The following is a 23243-nucleotide window of genomic DNA, read 5'->3' as shown; positions in this document are numbered from 1 at the left end:
TCTGCTGTGGAGGTGTAAATACCTACAAATCACAACCGTGCTTCAGCAGGTGCCAAGGGAAAAGACTGAGACATCAGAGTAATTTACAATGGATACCAAATGAAGAATCCAGTTAAAACAATGTGAGTCAAGAAATTGACATCAACATCAGTGGAAAGTATATCACTGACACTTAAAGTAATTTTTACATTTTTAATTTATTTAAAAAAATTGAATGTATGCATTGACTTGATAATAGGCACACCTTTCTACAGCATAAATGTAACCCGTTGATACGAAGGAAAAATAATCCTTTGAGATATGGATGATTCCAAATGAAAATTAGTGCTATTTAAAATAAAGGAATGAAAAGAAAAGACTGAATTTACACTGAAATGCAAACCATATGCTTCGTTCTTAACCATTAACAGAAGTAAACACCGTCAATAACATCATGCATTCAGGAGGTAGAATATACGTAAATTTGAACCAGCCAGATGATGTGTACTGTAAGAGATTGACCAATTAATTTTCAGAAGAAGGGGGCTGAGATTTTCTTTATAACTGGTGTCTTTTTCTTTCTTCATCACAAACCAATTTTGTTTTCAGCTAAAATGAGGGATACAATTCATTCTTTTTCTACAAATCTAAGAAAAATGATTGTTTTCATGCTTTCATACAAACTCTTGTCCCCCACCCAACTTAGATAATTAAATGGTCTGTCCTTGACAGTAGTTAGACTTAAGTGGATGTTCTACAGACATGAAGGTGGTAGCTATTGTCAACACTCTCATAAGATACTGACAATGATTCAAATGGAAAGATGAGGTCAATTTCAGCTTGGGAAAAGTGTTGTTACACAAAGCCACTGACATGGAGCATCCTAAATAACAGTCCCTATTATAACTCGGCAATTAACAGCAGAAGTTTGAAAACTGCTCATATTTAAACTAAATTAAATGTATCCCTGAAAAGAATAATACTGTCGCAAACTGTCATGATTCCAAGACTAACCTCACTCTCTCATAATCAAGTTTAATTTCAGATGTTCCGAGGTTTTATTATCCAACAAAGAAGGAGAAATGACTTGCATTGTAAATCATTGCTTCATTGTTGAGAAGAAAAAAAGAGTCAAACTATCTGAATAGAATCTGGCATTTGTCTGTACTTGATTTTATTGTTTTGTGTTAATAATAGACAACATATGAAAAAAGTTGATGCTGAAGGGGGTGGGGTGGGTGGGGTTAAGAGCATTTTAACTTCAACTCTGATGATGTGTGTGGGGTGCATACACATTGGTAGTTTTAATTCTCTGTGATGTAAGCAAATAAACGATGCATTACTGTAAGCTAAATAAAGAAATGGACTAGATGTCTGCAATGGTTACTGCATCCATTTAAAATCTGTTATGTATTTATGTATGCATGCATGTATGCATGTATGTATGTGCGTATGTATTTATGTATGTATGCATGAATGTATGTGCGTATGTATGTATGAATGTATGCATGCAACTATGCATGTATGTATCTATGTATATATGTATGTATGCATGTGCATATGTATGAATGTATGTGCATATGTATGTGCATAAGTATGAATGTATGTGCATATGTATGTATGCATGAATGTATGTATGTATGCATGTGCATATGTATGAATGTATGTGCATATGTATGTATGAATGTATGTGCATATGTATGTATGTATGCATGAATGTATGTATGCAACTATGCATGTACTGATGCATACATACATGTATGTATATAGTGCAATATATCAGAGACATTCTCAAGATAGTTTTAAAAAATAGCCACAGTCATCCATAGTATCACTAACTGTAAAGAGTCTATGCTCTTAAAATAAGCAACAGAAAAGAGTGAAGACAACAAGCTTTGTAAAATTTAACAAATAATTTATTTCCCTAGAATAGAAAGTAAAAATGAAGGTAAAGAATTTACATTATTGCAAATTATATCCAAACTGTTGTTGTTGTTGTAGGGTTTAACGCCATTTTTCAGCACACGATAGGCTATACATGGCGGCCAGTATTAATGGTGGAGGAAGAACCCGGGAAAACCCCAGAAAGAACCACCGACCCACGAGAAGCTACTGGCAAGCTTTCTCACATACCCACATTGGCTGAATCCGAGACTCGAACCCACGCAGATAGAGGTGAGATGGCAGCGATCCGTTACGGAGAGCACTTTAGACCACTCGGCCACTCGGGGCCCCCATATCCAAATTGTAATCCAAGAATTAAAACACGTCATATCAATGAAAAGTTCTAAGAGAATCTCAGTTCAAATCCCGATGAAATTCAAGATGGAAGGCGATGTCTGTAAAAACCTACAAACTGCAGATGTGTCAGCAGTCTCTCGCTGAATCACAGAAATATTATTCCCATTTTGGATCAGTATAAATTCCAGTGAATGTCTTTGTCCAAGAATTATCAGAGCACTTTTTTATTTCCAGGGAAAACAATCACTTGAATTCAATAATTTGAATAAAAATAAAATTCAGCCTAAACTGGTCATAACATAATACAACTTAACATGTAAAATGTTGTAAGCCCGACTGACTAGCTTTTATCTATACATTAGTTATTACAACTAATTAAGACACAAAACAGATTACCGGATGAGGGGTAAAGTTCAAACTTCTGAAAAAATAGAAATAGAATGTTTTTTACCAACTGACACATACTTGATGTCATGTAGTCCATGTATGACCTTGACTCAACTTAATGATTCTTACTCTGAGAAAGATAATAAAAAGAAATTTTAAAAATGTTGTTTATCAAAACTGTCACTGAATTTGGAACAAGGTCAGCAACTAGAAACAATGTTTCTATTATTAGTTTTTTACATTAAGAAAAGCATGTAATGGAATAAAACATTTTTTTAAATCTAACAAACAAACAATTAAATTAAATATACGTAACATAATTCATAAGAAGGTTCCAATAACATACAATTGAAACCTCCCCACCTCCCAGTGAAAATTTGTTGCTTCACATAATATATGGTATTAATAAAGTTCACAAATCAATGGCATTATGTTAAAGGTATCTAAATCTCTGAGATTAATACTTAATAAGGTTGACAATGCATGACAGTCAATGACTCACATATTTTCAGATCAAAACTTGAGACTTGCAGAGACTACTCTAAGTTCATAGTTGTCGTTTGTAGAGAGAGTCAGTGGGTAATATAACACTGTTACGATTCGATATAATTTTTCTACCACAGCCTTAAAACTAACTTGGCATGACTCATGAGATCAGGGATTATCCTGCCATTATTGGGGGAGGAGGTCATGTCTTCATCTGGCAATACTTCCATATGTGCACACATGTCAAGCAGCACAGAGGTTGCAGCACTGTCCTTAAATTAAGTAGGATGGTAATTCCCTATCAGGTAAAGAAATAACAATGGGTCCGCTGTCTGTATTGGACAACTGAAAAAGCATGTTCTGCCAGGCTGGAAGACATGCTGCATGGAAGACTTGAATGATGGCTGGATGGCAGTTGGAAGGAACCTTGGTAATTTGCTAAAAGGCCAGTTGCCCAGAAAAATGGATGGATTAGTTTTTTGAATCCCATAAGGTTTCCATATACAAAGAAATGGATGGTTGGCAATTCAGGGTTGCATCTAGGATTTGATAAATGTAGGTACTTGCCCCCACTGAATGGGGTGGGGGCCAACATAGCCTGGGAGGGGGCAGGGGCTTCCAGTATGGTGTAAAAAATTTTTTTACTGCATTCAAAAAGAGCAATTATTATAGCAAGTATAATAAGTGCATTAAATGCATATCATGTCTTCTGTATATTATGGTATAAGACTTAAAAGTGAAATCAAGGTCTTATATTTTCTAATAACATTCTATCTACACATTAACCTTTAAAGAATCAAACCCTAGACTGCAAATAGTGTCACTCCTCTGGCCAATCTTAAAAAAGTGTCATGTACTTCCTGCATGTCACATGCTCAATTCTGATTGGTTACAAATTCATACATAGAAAGATCATAAGAGCACATATTTTCCTTTCATGGATGACAAAAAATAATAATTTTCAAGGAAAAGTCCAAAGCTCAAAATGAATTAGGGAAAGTATACATACAGTTTCTGTAACAGTTAACTTTTTACTGGAACATATATACATCTGCATCCAGACAGACTGCAATTGTGATTGCATTATTCTGCAAATATGATCACTATTTCCTAAATTATAGATGGATGCTTCAAAATTTAAAATATTCTTGAAGGATTCAAAGAGGGAATTTTGGGTCAGTGTTACTCATGCCAAGTGAAAGCTAAAACTAGAGCCACCTAGCAGATGCAAAGGGAGGTAATGAAAATTTCTTCCCAGACATTTCTAGAATTGATGGATTCAAGAGGTGGTGGAGCTTATATTCTTAATAGTAATTTTATTAGGAAAGCTGAAATACACTGGTGCACAAAAATCATGTTAATACTGTACTTTCCTGTCTCAGGACTGAAGTAGGATTATTAAGAGGAATGATCACATACCTGCTTCCCCTTCAATCTCTCCAGATATGGAACCATTGGACTGTAGATTAGTTGAGTCACGCAACTTGTCATACAAGATAATGCTCTCTGGTTCATCCTGGCGCATGGGAGGCTTGCACCAATGACATTTTGGCACTATCCAAGCTTCAAGCCGAGAGTTGAAATACATCAGGAGAATATAGAAACTATATAAGACCAGGAAAGATAATGCTTCATACCTGTAAATTACATAAAATCAGTCATCATTTCATTGTCAGCTTAACCAAAATTGGCACACTGATTCAAAAGGAAGTTTACAAATCTTTTACTTGATTTTCAAAAAAAAGAAGACAATACTGTATGTTTGATAAAGAAATGAAGTGGTCGAAAAACTTAAAGTCACAATGACCTCTGCATAGGATTGGAATAAATTCTGGTGCACAGTAACTCTAAATGCTAACTGCTGCTAAAACAAACCTGTTAGTGCTCCTGTGCATTAGCCAATCATAAAACACAACCTATTAGTGCCATTGTGCATCAGCCAATCAAAAAACACAACCTATTAGTGCCAGTGTGCATCAGCCAATCATAAAACACAACCAATTAGTGCTACTGAGTATCAGCCAATCGAAAAACTTAAAGTCACAATGACCTCTGCATAGGATTGGAATAAATTCTGGTGCACAGTAACTCTAAATGCTAACTGCTGCTAAAACAAACCTGTTAGTGCTCCTGTGCATTAGCCAATCATAAAACACAACCTATTAGTGCCACTGTGCATCAGCCAATCAAAAAACACAACCTATTAGTGCCAGTGTGCATCAGCCAATCATAAAACACAACCTAATAGCAATTATATTTAACCAAGATAATTCACCCACAAGGAATCTGAGGTCTGGATAGCACGATGGTAAAACATTTACTTTGCACCCTGATAGTCCCAAGTTAGATCCCTTATTTTAATAAGTGTTAAATTAGGTAGGTACTAATTTATTGTTGGTGATTTTATCATGGTTCTCTGGTTTACAATACAGTCTTGTGGATGATAGTACTTAGTGCAAGTTGTAATTACCTTAGATCCTGACTACATAAGGCAAATAACCAACTCCCAACTAAAAAATAAAAATCTTAATGTTTCATTTTGCTGTTAGAAACTGGAACCTTCTTCTTGACAATATCAAATCAGGTCCTTCCCTCAGCATGTTCAGATGTTAAACAGAAAATTCAATAACGTTTAAAAATATTCTACACAAGCAACTTTCCATGCTGAAATTCTGCATGCTAGAATGAAAAAAGCATTTGCATTCACTTTATTATGACCTGTACTGTAATCATTTTATAAAAGAATGTGTATACATTTGTCTTCAGCGTTGTTTTCTCTTCTATACCAGTATACCACACTGAGAAATATACTACAATACAAGAGACAATAATGATAATGTTGCACTATTATAGGAAGGTAGTCTGCTACTGTCAACAGAAAAACAAATATTTTGAACAGACCATGAAATTATGTCAGGCAGTATGAGATTTTCAGTTTAATCAAATGATAAATGTTAAAATTTTATTTCTGACAGCCATCTTGACATCAAGTATATGCTGGCACTTTTTATACTTGATCAATTTGAATTAGATCTTTTGCTAAACATATTGTTTTGTCTTAATCTAACACTAAATCTAATGTCAAGTTACAAGAACAGTGAGTGCCATTGTCCTATGTACCATATCATACAGCAGACAAATACAACAGTTAACAGAAGGAAATGATGCAAGCTTATTCTCTTGGCACTACTGGATAAAAATGGGGGGTTGGGTGGGAGGTATAAGAGTGTGTGCAAAACTATGTGATTGAGTGGCAAATTTACCATCTAAAATCAATTAATGTTAAAGATGAAACTGTGAAAACACTGAGACTGCAATTTTAATATTTTACTTTATTCAGAGAACAATCCACTGGTACATGCATGTCTGAAGCATGGATAGTTAATATATCAACACATGTACTCACCAAGCGATCTCAATGTATCTGTAATAATGAATCCATAATAATTCCATTGAAAATAATCACAAAGATGTATAATATTTACTCATATTGTCACATGTGTCTGAAAATCAATGCCAAAAAAAAATCAAGTAAGGAATGATGATGAACACTGATGGTTCAGTGTGTATACATCCCAAGGTCATTAAGTGGTGTCTGTATAAATTTCATACCACTAAAATCTTCCCTGATATGAGTCACAATACTTTACTGCTTTTTAAAAACTGATTGATTTTAACTGTTTCCTGTCACATTTGCTCTACACCAAATAAAGCATAGTCATCAAATGAGAAATCTGAACATAATATCCTGAGTGTCCAGCCATTATTATCACACACTTTATACCTTGGATTGTTTCTGGTGCTAATGGCAGTTGGTCCTCAGGTGTGGTTCTCTCGCTATCATCATCAGAATTATTACCATTGGCAGCATCACTATTGGAGCTGATTTACCCAAACATTCTGAATAATTTTAGCATCAGAAATGGTCAATAACTAGGCAGTCATTATCAAAATGGAGTCATTCAGGTACATGTTCCTTAAATGCACTAATAATTAAAATGTTTGCTTGGCTTTGGACACGTCCTTCTCCAAAATAACCACATCAAATAAACAATTATCATTGCTATCCTGGCTTGCTGAAAATACTCTATGTCTCAAGTTCTTTTTCCCTGCATTTCTTAATGCAGCTAGGCATTGTAGCATCTCAGGATTTGTCTCCAAGTTGGATGACCTTATTCAAATTTAGACTCTGTGGGGTCTCCTGAACTGAATTCTCATCAGAGACAATCTTTTTAAAAAGTTATCTTCAACAGTTTATTTGAAATTATGACCTGTTCAAGAGCCTGAATCCCGGAACTGGTATTCTTTGGGAGTAATCCGACACTTATCTTTCCATCCTGATTAACCTGGCTGTGGTGGGCAGGGTACTTGTCAAACAATAACAATGCCTCTGAGTTTATCTTCATATTCTTTCAGTGGATTCAACTGCCAGAACAAATGCATTCTGAAACCAGTTTTCAAACAAAGCAGCCATCATCCATTAATTTTTTCTTGCATCATATGAGAAAGGTAGGGACTTCATTTTCTATGATGAAAACTTCTTGGTGACTTCAATGTTCTAATACATAGTGGTTTCAGTTTGTGACTTCCAATTTTATTCAAACAAAATATTAATGCCACTTGGGCAATAGCTTCTGGTAGGCTGGTGCTTCTTTCGAGGGTTTTTTCTCCACCAAACACACAGGCCACCATATTTTGCCTCTCATGCGTTGAAAATTAAACCCATAAAAACCATCACCACCCCTCCAGCAATGTTCGTCAATGCCACAGCTTTGCTCACAAATAAGGACATTCTAAGGCCATGCAGTTAGAAACTGCAACAGATAAAACATGTGGAAATCATTGCTTTGCATCATGTTTAAGCCTTCATTGAAATCTTTGTAACTGCTTCGTATTCTGATTTCACAGAATTTATATCCTTTCTTTTGGGACAAGATTAATACCTTGCAAGGTGAAGTCACATTACAACTCATTTCATTCTCAGTATTTAGTTTGTTCTGCAATTCTTGCTGATAAATTTTCCTTCCAGAGTTTGCCCTGTCAGCAGTTAAAATAAATCTATCAAGTGCTGGTTGAATAGTTTTAATGTCAAATCTCTTCTGAAAAACCATATTTGTCAGGCATCATGTGATGGAATCAAGTACCAGAACAAACAGTCTGGTGAGCTGTAACTATATTTCCTTACATATCTTACTGTCACTTTTGTGCTCTCCAAGATAGTGACAAGTGGTTTCCAAGCTGGGAAAGTTTCCAGAGCACTATAAAAAGGTCACTCTACCCACAAGCTGAAGCTAGTGTTATCAGGAAGCAAGTTGTGTACAACAAGTACTTCAATGAGGTGAAAGAAAAAGGCTAAAAAAAGCTGAGCCACATCACGACCCAGGAGAAGTTCTGTTTTGCAAAACAAAGTTAGAGAGCATGGTCTACATATGACTAAATTGGATAACAAGTTGGAAAGGTTCTTGTTGTGACCATTATCATCTTTTCATGTCTGAGATCATGGAATAGTATCCCTTAAGGGATTCTAATAGGTGCTGGTTTCTTGTCTTCAATGATGAAAAGAAAGAATTTAGCTAGATGGGGAAATAGACTGAGATACATGATACCAGTCACTGAAAATTTCACCTCATATGCCTTCAAAGTGGAAAGCCATCTAGCTGTTGATATCCCTGCCACAACTGAAGTGCACAATTCCTTTTCATGCAAAGTATAACTGACAACAGCCAGGTGTGAGGAGTTTATCTGGACATGTATGGAATAATGATGATCTCAGCTGTTTAAGCAGTGGTGGTGGTGGGGGGGCCACTATGATTTTCCTAGGTATATCTGTCACCAGACTGGGAAGATCATTGATGCAGGATCTGTACGACTGGAAAGACTTGATGGAACAATATAGCAAGCACTGTCCCTCATTTTCTGGATTTAGTTTGTATTAGAACCAATGTATATGTCCATATTCCCTTACAGCTGATTGAAAAGGCATAAATGGGACATGCCTTTGGGTCCAGAAACAGAGAGATGATGTAAAGCACTTTGTTATTCCACCCCATCATAAATAGGCTTATATCATTCAGCCCCATGTTAAGCATATTTGATTTAATTTATATTTGATTTAATTTGTGTTTGATTTGATTTGATTGTTTGTGGGTTTTGGAATCTTTTTATTTTCTATACAAGTCAATGTAATGTAATTTTAGGGAATTTCATATTTTCCAGAAAATTCAGTTCGACCTGAATCTTTCTTAATGCCTAATAATAGAAACACTTGTTCCTATTTTTGACTTAGTTCCTGGCCTTGATTGAGGGTCAAGTAATCAACTTTTATTCTCAGAGTAAAATGATTGGTTCTTATCAAGGACATACTGGGGCTACGTGATTTTTATATGTAAACATGATCACGTGACCCTTGCAAAATACTTAGTATTAATAGTGATGTTCAGAGAGAGAGAGAGAGAGAGAGAGAGAGAGAGAGAGAGAGAGAGAGAGAGTTGATTTTGCTTTTAAACGCCTTATGTCAGGTTGTTTTCTTCTGTTGTGACCAGTATAGAGTTTTTTGAGTTTTTGAGTTATATGTTAATTTTTCTTCAGATTATTTGGAAACTAAAAGATTAATTCGTTTTTCTGGAAATATTATTGTATTCATACAGAATTCTTGAACAAGGACATTTGGACTTCCAAAACCAGAGAATTAATTATTGTGTTTCTATGAGGAACTGAAGATTCTAACACAGTACAGGTTACAGCTCATGTCATCGCTTTCCATCTTGGATTCTTCATTGGGATTCAAACTTGAAATCATTAGAACATTTTATTATTAGGTCTTCTAAAATATTATTCATGGATTATTTTTGGATTAGTTTTGGATTTGATTCTAAGTTCATATTTGTTCATTTTTACAGTATTTTTCCAGGATATAAATTATTATATTTTTAAAGCTTGTTGTTTTCACTCTTTCTTGTGTCACTGTTTATTCAAGCCTAAACACGTAACATAAGACCCATAGGGTGCAGACTTGATCAAGGATGGACGTATAAAACATCTGACCTCTCCTTGAGCAGTTGGCTAGGACAATGAATCTACCAGGGATGTGTCAGATTGGTATATTTAACTGATAATGAGTACACAAATGAACATACTCCCATACCATAATGCAAAGTTCCATTGATTTTACACCTTCTTCCACCTGGTTTGAAGAGGTAGGTTACTATGACCAAATTGTATAACAGTATCAGAACTATCTTCCTTTAGGTATATTGCACTCAGGTATGGGAGGTGCTGTTATTGACCATTTTTTCAGAAGACAGATACAATGAACCTTCTTTTACTGTGTCCACTTGCCAATGACCATCACAAAGTCCAGTCACAAGTGTACCTTCCATCACAACAAACTGGTGTCTGTACAGACTGATTTCTAACTGCAGGGCATCTAAAGGTATTCCTGCTGCTAGTCACATTCTGTTTTGCCAATGACGTAGGAAGTGTTTGATTTTGATTATCATAATCTCTTGACCGAAGATTGGGTCCAAATGACCCTTGGCCAAAAACACACTGTTTTTAAAAATCCGGATGGGAGATGATATAAAAAATGGACAATATCAAGAAAATCTGATTCAAGTCAGGAGAAAAGCTGAATTCCGCTTTAAACGGAGAAAAATCATGTCGGCAGAAGAGCCACCTGCTGAGGGTGCATGTAAATGCAGCCAAGGTATAAAAGGTTCATTACCACACTGAAGGAACTGAAGAAACTGGCCAAAAAGATGTCTTGATGGATATCTTCTCCAACGCATGAATAATAATACTGTTGATGTGTTTGGGAAGAAAATGAACTATGATGATATAAATCAGAAACTCCATACCTATAAAAACAAAATATGGCAAAGGGATAAGATCTGACTTCTCAACAGTAACTATACACCCTGAACTGAAAATAAAGTAAGGAAGCTTGTTCAAGTTGTGAATCAAAACCGAACCTATTGAATATTTTATGTAAACATCAAGTATATCAACCTTCTTACTTACTGTACCACTGAAATGCAATGTTAGATGAAAAAAATTGATATTAAATTACAATGGAATCTTCAGAGGCATTGCTGCATATGAAAATTTAAACTGGTAACATCTGTGATAAGGGTTGCCACATATAGAGAACAGGGGTGTTAATCTGTAAGAGTTACTTTCCTTATATATGTGTGTATGTGCGTGTGTGTATTTTTAACATAGCTTTAACAATAGGGGTCGTATCGCTGCAATGTTTGCAGTGTAGCAGTTTATAGTGATGTCTAGCACTGGGGCATCATGCTCCACACATGTGGCACTATGTCCCACTCAGACATATTATACATTCATTGGTCACCCTGTCCTAACACTAGCCTCTTAATTCCTAATGCTGGGCACCAAGCGAGGCAGCTGCAAGTACTATTTTCATTAATCTTTGGTATGATCCAGCTGGGGTTCAAACCTGTGACCTCCTGCATCTGAGGCAGATTCTCTAACCACTTAGGCCACCGGATGAGTTTATATATATATATATATTTTTATTTATGGAAAGACATTTTTCATCCTTCAAGAAGGGCTGGATTTGGAGATGGCAGAGAACAATATCCTAATTTTAATGTGATGGGTAATGGAGAAATATTAATATAAAAATTTCCTTTTTGTTCCTAGATCCCAAGCCACATTTTCTTTAATTCTTTGTATTTTATATTATATGTTGTTCTTGGAATGAATATTGTTTAAACCAAACCAAGTTGTAAGAGCCTGTTGTACAAATGAAATGACACTAGTTAATAATTACCAACTTTTGCTAAGCTTTTGTAACAAGCATTTTGATTGGTCAAAATCATATTATGTGTTGCAGAAAACTAGAAGTTATTAGACAACTAGAGAGGTCTCATTTTTGCAGATGGAATGAAACTGCATTTTGCCATATTTGTTTTTTTTTAAATTAAGGAATTCTTTAAATATTTATTCCCGAATGATGTTCTCATCTTATAAAAGAAGAATGCCTTTCTTATTTAAAAACAGACTGCTGTCAAAATGTTTCCTTACTGCTGTCAACTGAGTTTTAAAAATCATTGTACTGAACTCTGAATATAGTGATTTCATTCAATTCCTTGTAACTTAATTTAACCATGACTACTTGTTATGTTGTCTGTTGCAAGGTTTTTCCCCCATCTATAGAAAACATGGCATAAAGATGTAAATGCAAACTTTATCACAGCACAAATTAAATAATTTTGCATGCACCCGCTAAGAACCATGGTTACATAGATACATGATGGATGTACTGGGTCAGTTAGTTTATAACACCAGAAGGGAACTAATTATATGTATTCACATGTCCAAACCATGGTTAAAATAAATTTTTGTTATGTATTTCTTGAGATTTATCATTATTCCTGAAACTATTGGTAGTTATAACAATTGAATTTCATACTGTACTGAATTTACAAAGCCATGAAGCCTGAAAATCGATTACATTCTACACATGAATCGCCTTCATTTCAAGCTTCATTACTTCATGAATGCAGCAAAATATTTAGTTCAATTCTTTAAATAAAGTTTGAAACAAACTAAACCAAACTAATGGATGAAGAAAGATCATAGATGACCAAAACCAGAAATGTATTCAATGAGCACAGATGTCCCACCATGAAGAAAGCTGACTCAACAAAAAACCCAAGGTATGATGGATGGGCAATTATTCTGAATGACTGACAGATGAACAAGGGTTAGAAGGTATGCCTATTAAGATGGAACAGAAAAAAGGGTGATGTACAACAAATGCAAAGACACATAAATATCTAAAGCTGCTTGTGTGCTGAATATTCCTAAATAACTGTCTAGACTCTAAATTGCACAAATGTCATTTTTGACCCATACTCACCAGTATACATTTTCATCCATTATGACTATTGCCAAGGCTGTTACACTTAATGTGTAGAAAATACAGTCCCGAAACAAAGGCCACCAATTTAAGTGAATAGCCTGAAACAGTAAAGAATGGAAAAATAATGTTAAATGTTTTTTTTAGCATTTTCTAATTACAAATGCTCAGTTGGGCATGATTTAAAGGACAGAAGGATGAGACTAAAGTACAAAATTAGCCAGAAAAAGGTGTTAACAATTAGATCTTCTTTGTTTATATAACTACTGGTAAAACTGCCCTGTTGTCTACTGATGTATATGTGTGATCCAATAATAAAATATTTCTACTGATGAATATGGATGATCCAATAATAAAATATTTCTACTGATGAATATGAATGATCCAATAATAAAATATTTCTACTGATGAATATGAATGATCCAATAATCAAATATTTCTACTGATGAATATGGATGATCCAATAATAAAATATTTCTACTGATGAATATGAATGATCCAATAATCAAATATTATTCTGATGAATATGAATGATCCAATAATCAAATATTTCTATTGATGAATATGGGTGATCCAATAATCAAATACCTCTACTGATGCCTGTGGATGATCCAATAATCAAATATTTCTACATGTATATGGATGATCCAATGATCAAATATTTCTACTGATGGATATGAATGATCCAATAATCAAATATTTCTACTCAATGACATGTATATGGATGATCCAATAATCAAATATTTCTGCTGATCAATATGAATGATCCAATAATCAAATATTTCTACTGATGAATATGAATGATCCAATAATCAAATATTCTTGACAGCTCTTCAGATCAATTACTAACTTTGAAACGCCAATGTCGTATATGTGCTGACACACATAACTAGGTACTGTATTGTATTTCCAACAAGTATCTCAATGAATTACGCGAATATCCCAAAGACAACTTGAAGCTTTTAATGACCTCTGACAATTCACAAATGATGTACAATTTAAAGAAACTGCTAACTCTCTTGCCTTCAAATTAACTTGACAAATGGCATTTGACATTTCTTATTTTGATAGGTAGTTCTGTGTAGTAAGGGCCAGTCAACTGTATTAAGTTAATTTTTAAGCAATTTATATTTTAAAAAGTTTCTATGAATATTTAAATGAATTTAATGAGATGGGAAAATATTTAACATTATTGGAAAATATTACAAAGCAGCACATTTTGGGTCTATAAACTGAAATCTGAAACTGGTAGATGTATATATATTTGTATCTCTCAAGAAGCGAGACTTTGGAAGCAATACAAATTTAACTGCGATAGAGAAAGATCTCAAGTATCAATACTAAGTAAACATTTTACAGTTTGTTTAACTGTGAAGACAAGCAAATACTTTCTTTGTTGGAGAAGTTTGTCTTCAAACATTTCATCATCATCGCTGTCATTATCATAATAAACATCATTTCTCTTTGTTCCCATCAGAACTTAAGGCCTTCACTGCTGCTCTCTGTATTGTCTTCCTCCAAGACATTTGGATGATCTTAAGTTTGATGTCCAGATTTCTTTGACAAATCCTGGCTGGATGTCCTCTTCTACATTTGACTTGAGGGTTCCTATCCAGGGCATGGCAAGTGGGCTGGTATCTACAGAGGGTGTGTCATGTCATTTTCACTTGCATTCTGTAATGGTACTGGAGACAGGTTTATGTTGTCCTCAGCCGTAACTCCTGGTCAGGGATTCGGTCTGGCCAAATGATGCGCAGGATCTGCAAGAGACAAGTACTGATGAAGACCTGCAGCTTATGTTCCAAATTCTTTGTGTGTCGTTGAGTCTCTGCCCCATAAAGCACCACTAATTTGACGTTGGAGTTCAACAGTCTAAGCTTTGTTTTCAGGTGGGTGCTATAATTCCTTCAAACCAGTCAGAGAGTGGTAAAGGCATAGCATGCCTTGGTAATACAGGCCTTGACATCCTCATCTGTTCCTCTTGACTTGTTGACAATGCTGCCAAGGTGTAAGAACTTATAAACATTCTCTAAGGTTTATAACTCTAAGAGAATAGGTGCATCATGGTTTATATAACAGGCATTTTGTCTTGTAGGCTTTGACCATAAGGCTGGTAGTTCAGGCTGTGGTATGTAAGCTCTGTCTTTAAAAACATGTGCTTGACAGCATTCCAATATCATCTGAAAAAGTCCAGATCTTTCCGTGTTTGGGTCAAGAACCAATGTAGTTGGTCCATTGCCATCTTCATTACCTAGTCTAGTGAGAAGATCACCGGTGAAAAGTAAGCATTCTTGCCTGATGCAAAAGTCAACAGAGAAAGAAGCAGACAAGTCTGTGTTGTGCATGACATGACAGGTCATGTCTTTGTAGCAGCACTGAATATTCCTGACAATCTTCTCTGGGATGTCATAGTATCTCAGCATTTTCCATATGGCACTTCTATCCACCATGTTAAATGCTTTCCCAAAGTACTCAAATTTATTTACTGGGGAGACCACCATTCTAGGGACTGTCCTAGGATGATATGGAGTGTTGCTATCGAGTCTGTACATGACCTCCTAGCCTGGAAACTTGCTTGATCCTTTCTCAACCTGGAATCTGCTGTAGACCTGGTCCTCTCCAAAATCAGCCTTGTGAGAATCTTTCTCAGAAGGGATAAAAGCTGAATGCCTCTCCAGTCTGGCAGTCACTAAGATCTCCATTCTTGGTAATCTTGAAATTGTAGCCCTTCCCCACTCTTGTAGCACCTCTTCTTTTCCCCATATTTCATGCAGAAGGTGAATCAAAGTGTCTGCTGTAATTGTGGCATCTCCTTTTAAGGCTTCTGGTTGGCTGTTGTCTTACCACTCGATTTTCTTGACCGCCTTAATGACCTCTTACTTGGTAATGGGCCCTATGTTAATGTCCAGACCTCTCCCTCTTCTATGATGGGTGAGTTTTCCACAGGTCCATGAGCAAGCCACTGAAATGTTCCTTCCTGCTGCTGAGCTGTTCTGCTGGTTTGCTTAGGATATTCACATTCATTCTGCATACGGGCTTGCTTGTGTTGGTTTTCCTTCCTTGCTGTGTTATGTTGTAGAGGGTCTTCATCTCATTCCTTCTGCATCTGTGTCAAGTTTGTCTGCAAGTTCCCATTTATCTTTCCTCGTGCTTGGCTTCCTTATTCTTTGTATTGTATTCATCCTGAAGATGCAGTTCAGCTCTCTGGTCCTTGCAAATCTCCACTTGATTTCTTATCTGCATTCCTTCTTCCTGACTGCATCTTCATAAAAGAAACTCTTGAGTTTCTGAATCCAAGCATCCCCTCATAGGTTGAATTGAATGTACTTCTAACTCATTCCCACTTCTCAAGTATGGAGTCGTCAACAAGGTCAACATGAGCATGGAATCTAATGAAGTGGGAAAAGGCAAACTCCTGTTGTTTCTCAACAGTCATGACCCCCAAAGTGTCATATTGTGGGTGTTTCTGCGGTCCAGTCTTCTTTATACTGCTCATTCTTGTGTTTAGCTTTGCCATCACCAGCACACTAAGCCAACACCTGCTCCTTTAAAGCTCTCACATACATCTGTCTTCCTCCATCTGCAGGAGAGACCAAATTCAATACTACCAAACTTGTCAAAATTGATTGAAAAACATGTCCATGACTCATTCATGTCATATTTAACCAAACACTTGCTGTTACACCCTAATCAATCAGGCTTTAGTCAGATGTGATTTGGATTTTTAACATAGCTTTAAAAAATTTTCAGTCATATCGCTACCATGACTGCAATGTGGCAGTTTATAGTGATGTCCAGCACTGGGACATCATGCCGCAGACATGTAGCATGATGTCCCACCCAGTCACATTATCCTGATGCCAGGCCGACCAGTCCTAACACTAACATCTTAATGCTGAGTGCCAAGCAAGGCAGCTGTTAGTACCATTTTTGTAAGTCTTTAGTATGACTCGGACAGGAATCGAACCCATGACCTCCTGCATCCGAGGTGGACGCTCTAACCGGCTTTAGACAGAAATGTTCATGTGAGACTGCCTTGATCTCCCTAACTGATAAATGGCTTCGAGGACCTGACCAAGGTAGATTAGGATCTGTAGATTTCAGGAAAGCTTTTGACATGGTGGATCAAGAATCCTTTTGAAGAAACTGAAAATCTACCAATGTGATGAAAGCACAGTTAGATGGTTTACTTCATACTTAAGTGAGATAACACAACATGTTTATATAAATAATGTTCTGTCTGAACCTGGAACAATTAGATATGGAGTACCACAAGGCTCAATTCTATGTCCATTACTATTTATTTTATTTATTAATGACCTACCACTTTTACTATGGGACTCAATATCATCTACAGATCTCTATGCAGATGACACAACATTGTCAGACATTCAAAGCACAAAGCAAGAACTCAAAATTTCTTTACAGAATGCCCTAAACAAACTGGACAACTGGTCCACATGCAATGGCAAGGTGGTAAATAGTGGTAAAACCAAAATATTACTTATCTCAACACAGCAAAAAAGGCCAAATCTTGATAGTGATGAACTATGTCTGATAGACTACTTGGTGTTTTGGAGGAAAATAACCTATCATGGACTGAACATATCAAACATATCAGTAAAAAAAGTAAATTCAAGTTTATGGCTTCTCAGTAGGATAAGACATTTTCTCCCTGAAAGGCACAGAAAACTATTTCAGAACAGTTATATACAACCCTATTTAGACTACTGTAGTACAGTATGGGGTAATTCAAATGATAAAAACAGAGCAAAGCTGGCACATCTTCAAAAAAGAACATTGGGCTAATATCAATCCAGAAAGAAAGCAAGGAAAATTTAGCTGGTAAGTTAAAAATATTACCTATTAAAGACCGAATCTGTTTGAGAAAAGCCAATTAATTAATGTACAGGATATCCAATAATAGTGCTCCTGAATATTTACAATCACTATTCCTGTACAGGCTACCTGGCAATACTCCCCCATCTGATATCCATATCTACCAAACAGTATAAAAATTCCCAAACCAAATAAGGAACTATTTTTAAAAAGTTTCCAATACTCTGGAACTTTGCTCTGGAATACTAATCCAGTTGAGATTAGAAATGCCCACTCTAGTTCCTTCTTCAAAAACCAATATATCCAGTGGCTTCAGAGATGCAGCTAAAATAAATAAATTCCTTTGTATGAGGGCCTCAAGGTAGATTAGTTCTTAGCTAATATTATTACCCTCATTAAATAAAGTCTTTATTATTGTTATTATTATCCAAGGCCCTCTTTAATAATGATGAGTTCACATCTGAAGTCGCTGTCCAATTTAGCTGAGCAAAAGGGTCAACTGAAAGGAGTTGTAACTCACTCACCATGCATGCTGAAGCCAAGGCTATTTTGAAAACATGTATTGTATGATAGAAGTTTCAGGGAGGTCTGGGCTAAAGGTTCAAATTTCTCAGATTGAGCCATGTTAAAACCCAGGACAGATTGTTGGAAACAGGGTGAGGGATTTTGTTTGATCCAAATATAAATTGGTAAAAAGGCCTGATAGATCTTTATCATGACAGAAATTGATGTCTGAATGTATCAGATATTGTGAATCAGTAACTTATATCAGCAGCCTCATAGAACCTGAGAAAAAGTCTGGCGAGTTGAGGGATTGAGGGAATCAGTGGGACAATGTCATTGGTTCTGCACCAGTCCATGAAAAGTTGCCACTTTACAACTAAAGCCTTCTTGGTTGCGAGATTCTCCTCACAGTTAATGATCTAAATTCTGTCTCTTGCATGAGCCAGGTATGAATATGACGAACCAGGCAGAAATGGAACACCTGCAACCTAGGTTGCTTGAGAAGATTCGGCTTGGCCTGAATATTTTTGTGCAGATCTACTTCTAGATCAAGTAGATCACTGACATGGGACTTGTCCTAACAGAAAGGGGCCATCAGAATCTCAGAACCTGCTGTTTCTAACCTCTCAACTGCTGAATAATTTTCTGAACAAATGGACTCAACTAAGGCTTCTAGGTCTTGAACTGGCGATACTGAAATAAGCAATTTGTGATTCCACCTTGTCACAAAAAGGTCCATCATTGGATGTCCCCAAAACATCAAATCAGATGTAAAGCAGATTGAAGGAATGACCATTCCTGGAGAAAGAGAGAGTCAGACAGGACACTGAGTCTGCTGGGAATGTGTATGGTTTGTACACTGATGTGGTTCTGGTAACACCAACATAGGAACTGCCAAACCAGAAAGCACAGGCTGGGCAATTTGGTACCCCTCCCCTTTGCAAATATCATCCTTCTCATCTGATGTCAAGTCCATTATGAGGGGAGAGGAAGAAGATAAATGAAATCTGAAGCTTCTCCACAATGAATCTGATCACCCATTGCTGTGCAGAAATAGGCAGATCTGAAAAAATTGGAACTGCCGGAGTCTGTGGCACCAACTTTAAAACTGTATGTAGGCAGTGGGCATGGCACATCAATGTCAAGAGTCAGGAGACCTAGAGGCAGAGAATGTGGTTTCTTAACCCCTTTGTAAGGTCATCTCCTAGTGAAACTGTTGCCTCCTGGAATTAGGTTGGAGACACAACTGAGACTATGATGCAGGAGATACTTTTTCCTTTTCATTTCTTCATTGTGGCAGGTACAGATTGGATTTAAAAGACCATAAAGATTGGGTTGTAGGGACAGTTGCAGGGACAACTCCTGTGCTTCTTGCCTCCCCCAAAGATTAATGGCATCATCCATAATGCCTGGATGAGGTTTGAGTGACAAGAAATACAAACATGTATCGCATTGTATCTGGTAAAGATTTGCAGAGGCAGACTATGTATCCATCATAGAATGTGAGATATGCTGTTAATGACTTGGATAATTTGGACTGATGTTGTTGGATGATTTCTTGGCAAATCATAATATGCCAATGAGGCTAAGACTGACATCTAAGAAATGGCGACAATATTCTCTGGTAATCTTGATAAGGTAGAAGAGTGGGATTTTAACTACTGCTAAATTCATATCTAAAGCTGGGATGTCAGAGTGTGTATTGGTCCAGCACAACAAAAACAATGATGTTACTAACCTTCGTAAAAGAAAGCCTGGGCACAAGTTCATCCAGACCTTCAATCACCAATCTCTCTGATCTTCCCTGATTGAGGCAGCCAATGCAAGGCTGTAGTTTCTACTTCATCAATGATATCTACTGATGTTTCTACTTTATAGTCATGTACAGCAGTAGGATGTGGAGGGCCTTCAGAAGCTGGCAACGCCTGGTATATCTCTTCAATGGCAGCCTAAAAACTGAACTCAGTCTTCTACATAGTCAGACCTGAGCAAGGCTGTTGTGCAGGATTGTCTTGACATTCATTGTTAATAGGCCTTTTCATGGTTGGCCTTCACATCTGGAGGCAAAGATGAAGCAATGCCATCATCTTTGTACACATCATGGTAACTACCCAGTGAGTAAGCTGTGTATATCAAGCCAGCCAGTTCAATAGGCCATAATTTTCTGACCATTATGGATAGCTGGTTTGCAGAAGAATAGTCAGAATAATTGCAGGTCATGCAGAATGTGGTCCAGCCAGTTCCGGTACCTGTCATGCCATACTTATTGGATGGATGGACAGAACACTCACTAAAATCCCGTCAAAGACATTATGATTAGTTATAAACCTTGTGAGGTCGATGGATCTATCACTAAGATCCCTGTAAGTGTATGTAGCCATACGCATGGTAAGATGGAGAGATTGATCATTAAGATCTCTGCAATTGTAGAAAGATGAAATTGTAGGCCTAGTGAGATGGATGATATATCACTATGACCATGTAGCTGTATGATATGGAAGGAAAGACAAAGCTACCAGTATGATCTTTATAATTGTTGAAAGATGAAGCCATAGGCATGGTGAGACAGATGGATCTTTCTACAAGATCCCCAGGCTGAGATGGCAGACTCAGCTTGCTGAACGCCTGATTGGTTGAATGGATAGTTGTGGATGGTGATATAGTAATATAGGATGGATCCATTAAAAACACCATGTGCCTTGACTTACAGGCCTGAAGACCATTCTTGGACATGCAGAGGGATTTGCACCTCCTGGGCTGCCTAAATATGAGGTATACTCCCCCACTGTATAATAATTTCCTGTAGGAATGAGAGGGATAAAGTGGCAGAATCTGTCCCAAATTTAATAACTGTGTTGATGACATTTCATTGCCTTTAGTTGACTGCTGCTAAACTGTAGTCCATACACTCTAAGACCACATGGTGAACACACTGCATGGTACTGATAAAGAATATTTTGTACACACAAGGCACGATGTGTGTGTCTTCCCTGCAGCCTTGAATTTAAAACATTTATTACTCTTTATTGAGTGAGCAAACATTCGGCATTGTGAGTGAAAAACGTGAATGACAACATACATTAAGAATAGCATGCTGAACAATACAGTCTAAATAGACAAAGTAGAGTGTGTGTGTGTGATTTAGATTTTTAACGTAGCTTTAACAATTTTTCAGTCATATTGCTTCGATGTCTGCAGTGTGACAGTTTATAGTGATGCCTAGCACTCGGGAATCATGCTGCAGACATGTAGCATGATGTCCCACCCAGTCACATTATCCTGACACCAGGCTGACCAGTCCTAACACTAACCTCTTAATGCTGAGCGCCAAGTGAGGACAAAGCAGAGAGAGTGACAAATAAATACTAGAAAAAAGAAAAGATTATCACACAATATAAATACAATTTCTGAATGGAAGGTTAATATTGACATCAATACTGTACAACAACAAAGATAAAAAACTAGCAATATCTGGTGGGAGCAAGGGGGGGTAATAGGTAAGAGTTATTGTCTTTTGTCCATTGCTATAGATAGCAATGATGACTCACTGTCTTTTTTAGCAAGGCTCAATTCTGAATGTAGCAGGCTTATAATACCTAAAATTTATGTGATCAGGAACATATTGAAAGGAAAAACTAGTTTTGTGACATAAAACATGGACTTAGAACACTTGATAGTCTCATTATAGATGCAGGTAAGGACACAAAAACAATATTATACTTACAGCACCTGCCATAAGAGCACATACACTGATGACAAACATAATGTTGAAGACCGCTGATCCGACCACAGTCCCGATTCCAATATCATCCTGCAATACAAAATGTTCTTAGAAGTGTTTATTTGTATGTAATTTGTGAAAGGAGTTGTGCATTCTGCAGCAAGAGGCATATTTTATTATTCCATGACATTGATAAATTTCATATAAAAGGAATATGAGTTTAAGATGATATTTATTACATAATGTTGATGGATTTGCATTACTCGATGATGTGGCTATATGGTGTTGCTAAATGGAATGTCATTGTGTCAGATGACACTGATGAGAACACCATCTTGCTAACAAGATGAATGATAATATGCACCAATTATGATCACCATGAAGAGTATATCTCATTAATCCATTTTCCTTAATCTGGTGGGATCAGAGAAAATGTACTGGCTGACATTATCAAATTTTGCAGATATTCATAAGAAACCAGTTGCATTATGTGCCATCATTATCTATGAATCTTGTGACTTTCTATGTAAATGCATTGTGAGATGATCCTGACCAGTATTTCTTCCAATTAATGGATGTCGCCAAGCACTTATTGGGTGCTGTCATGCACATACTGAACTATCTTGTTGTAACACTATGTAAAATTATAGCATGTCATGTAATTCTGAGCAATTCAGTCATAAAAATATGCCCCCCCCACCATGTCACGACTACCTGACTACAGTCATAGAATTTTAAAGGCCTATGCTTATAACAATTTACAGCTGCAACATGTTACTGTGTACCTGAATGACTAAAAATCTGAAAAAAGGATACAATGTTTACTGCAAGAATATCAGGTACTTGATCTAAACCTCATTTTACTTGATATTTTAATATCTTGCAATGACAGAAACACAAAAATATCATTTGGAAAGAAAATCTTAATCCTTGCACACCCTTCCTATAAAAGTAAAATGGTCAGTCCCTTACCAGATGCATGCAATAATCTCTATCACATTATAATCTGCAGGTTTAAAGTTGGTATCTTTGAAATAATCTCTAATAAACCTTTTCTAAACATACCTGTACTGAATATACAAGACTCTTTTAAATATATTTGTTTTTAATTGTTAAATATATAATCTACATAAAAATGACAGATTCTTAATAATGATATCCAATTTGTAAATCACATCAACATCTCAGACCTTCCAGGGA

The 23243-nt window shown here is 36.4% G+C and overlaps 1 protein-coding gene across 2 annotated transcripts in view; it reads right to left on the bottom strand.

Moving 5' to 3' along the window:
* Positions 1–23243, bottom strand: part of LOC149795515 (putative sodium/potassium/calcium exchanger CG1090) — a 91579-nt gene that overhangs the window by 49504 nt on the left and 18832 nt on the right. For both annotated transcript variants that reach the window (XM_089965313.1, XM_089965314.1), the window contains exons 4-6: positions 22047–22133; positions 12980–13080; positions 4513–4730 (exon numbers count right to left, since the gene is read on the bottom strand). In XM_089965313.1, the coding sequence (XP_089821439.1) occupies positions 4513–4730; positions 12980–13080; positions 22047–22133 (406 nt within the window). The remainder of the gene's footprint in view (positions 1–4512; positions 4731–12979; positions 13081–22046; positions 22134–23243) is intronic.

Source organism: Sinohyriopsis cumingii, chromosome 7 (genome assembly GCF_028554795.1).
Source record: "Sinohyriopsis cumingii isolate HCF-2022 chromosome 7, ASM2855479v2, whole genome shotgun sequence".
Lineage (NCBI taxonomy): Eukaryota > Metazoa > Mollusca > Bivalvia > Unionida > Unionidae > Sinohyriopsis > Sinohyriopsis cumingii.
The sequence above is the reverse complement of the archived record's forward strand: the minus strand, read 5'-3'. Positions and strand labels throughout refer to the sequence as shown.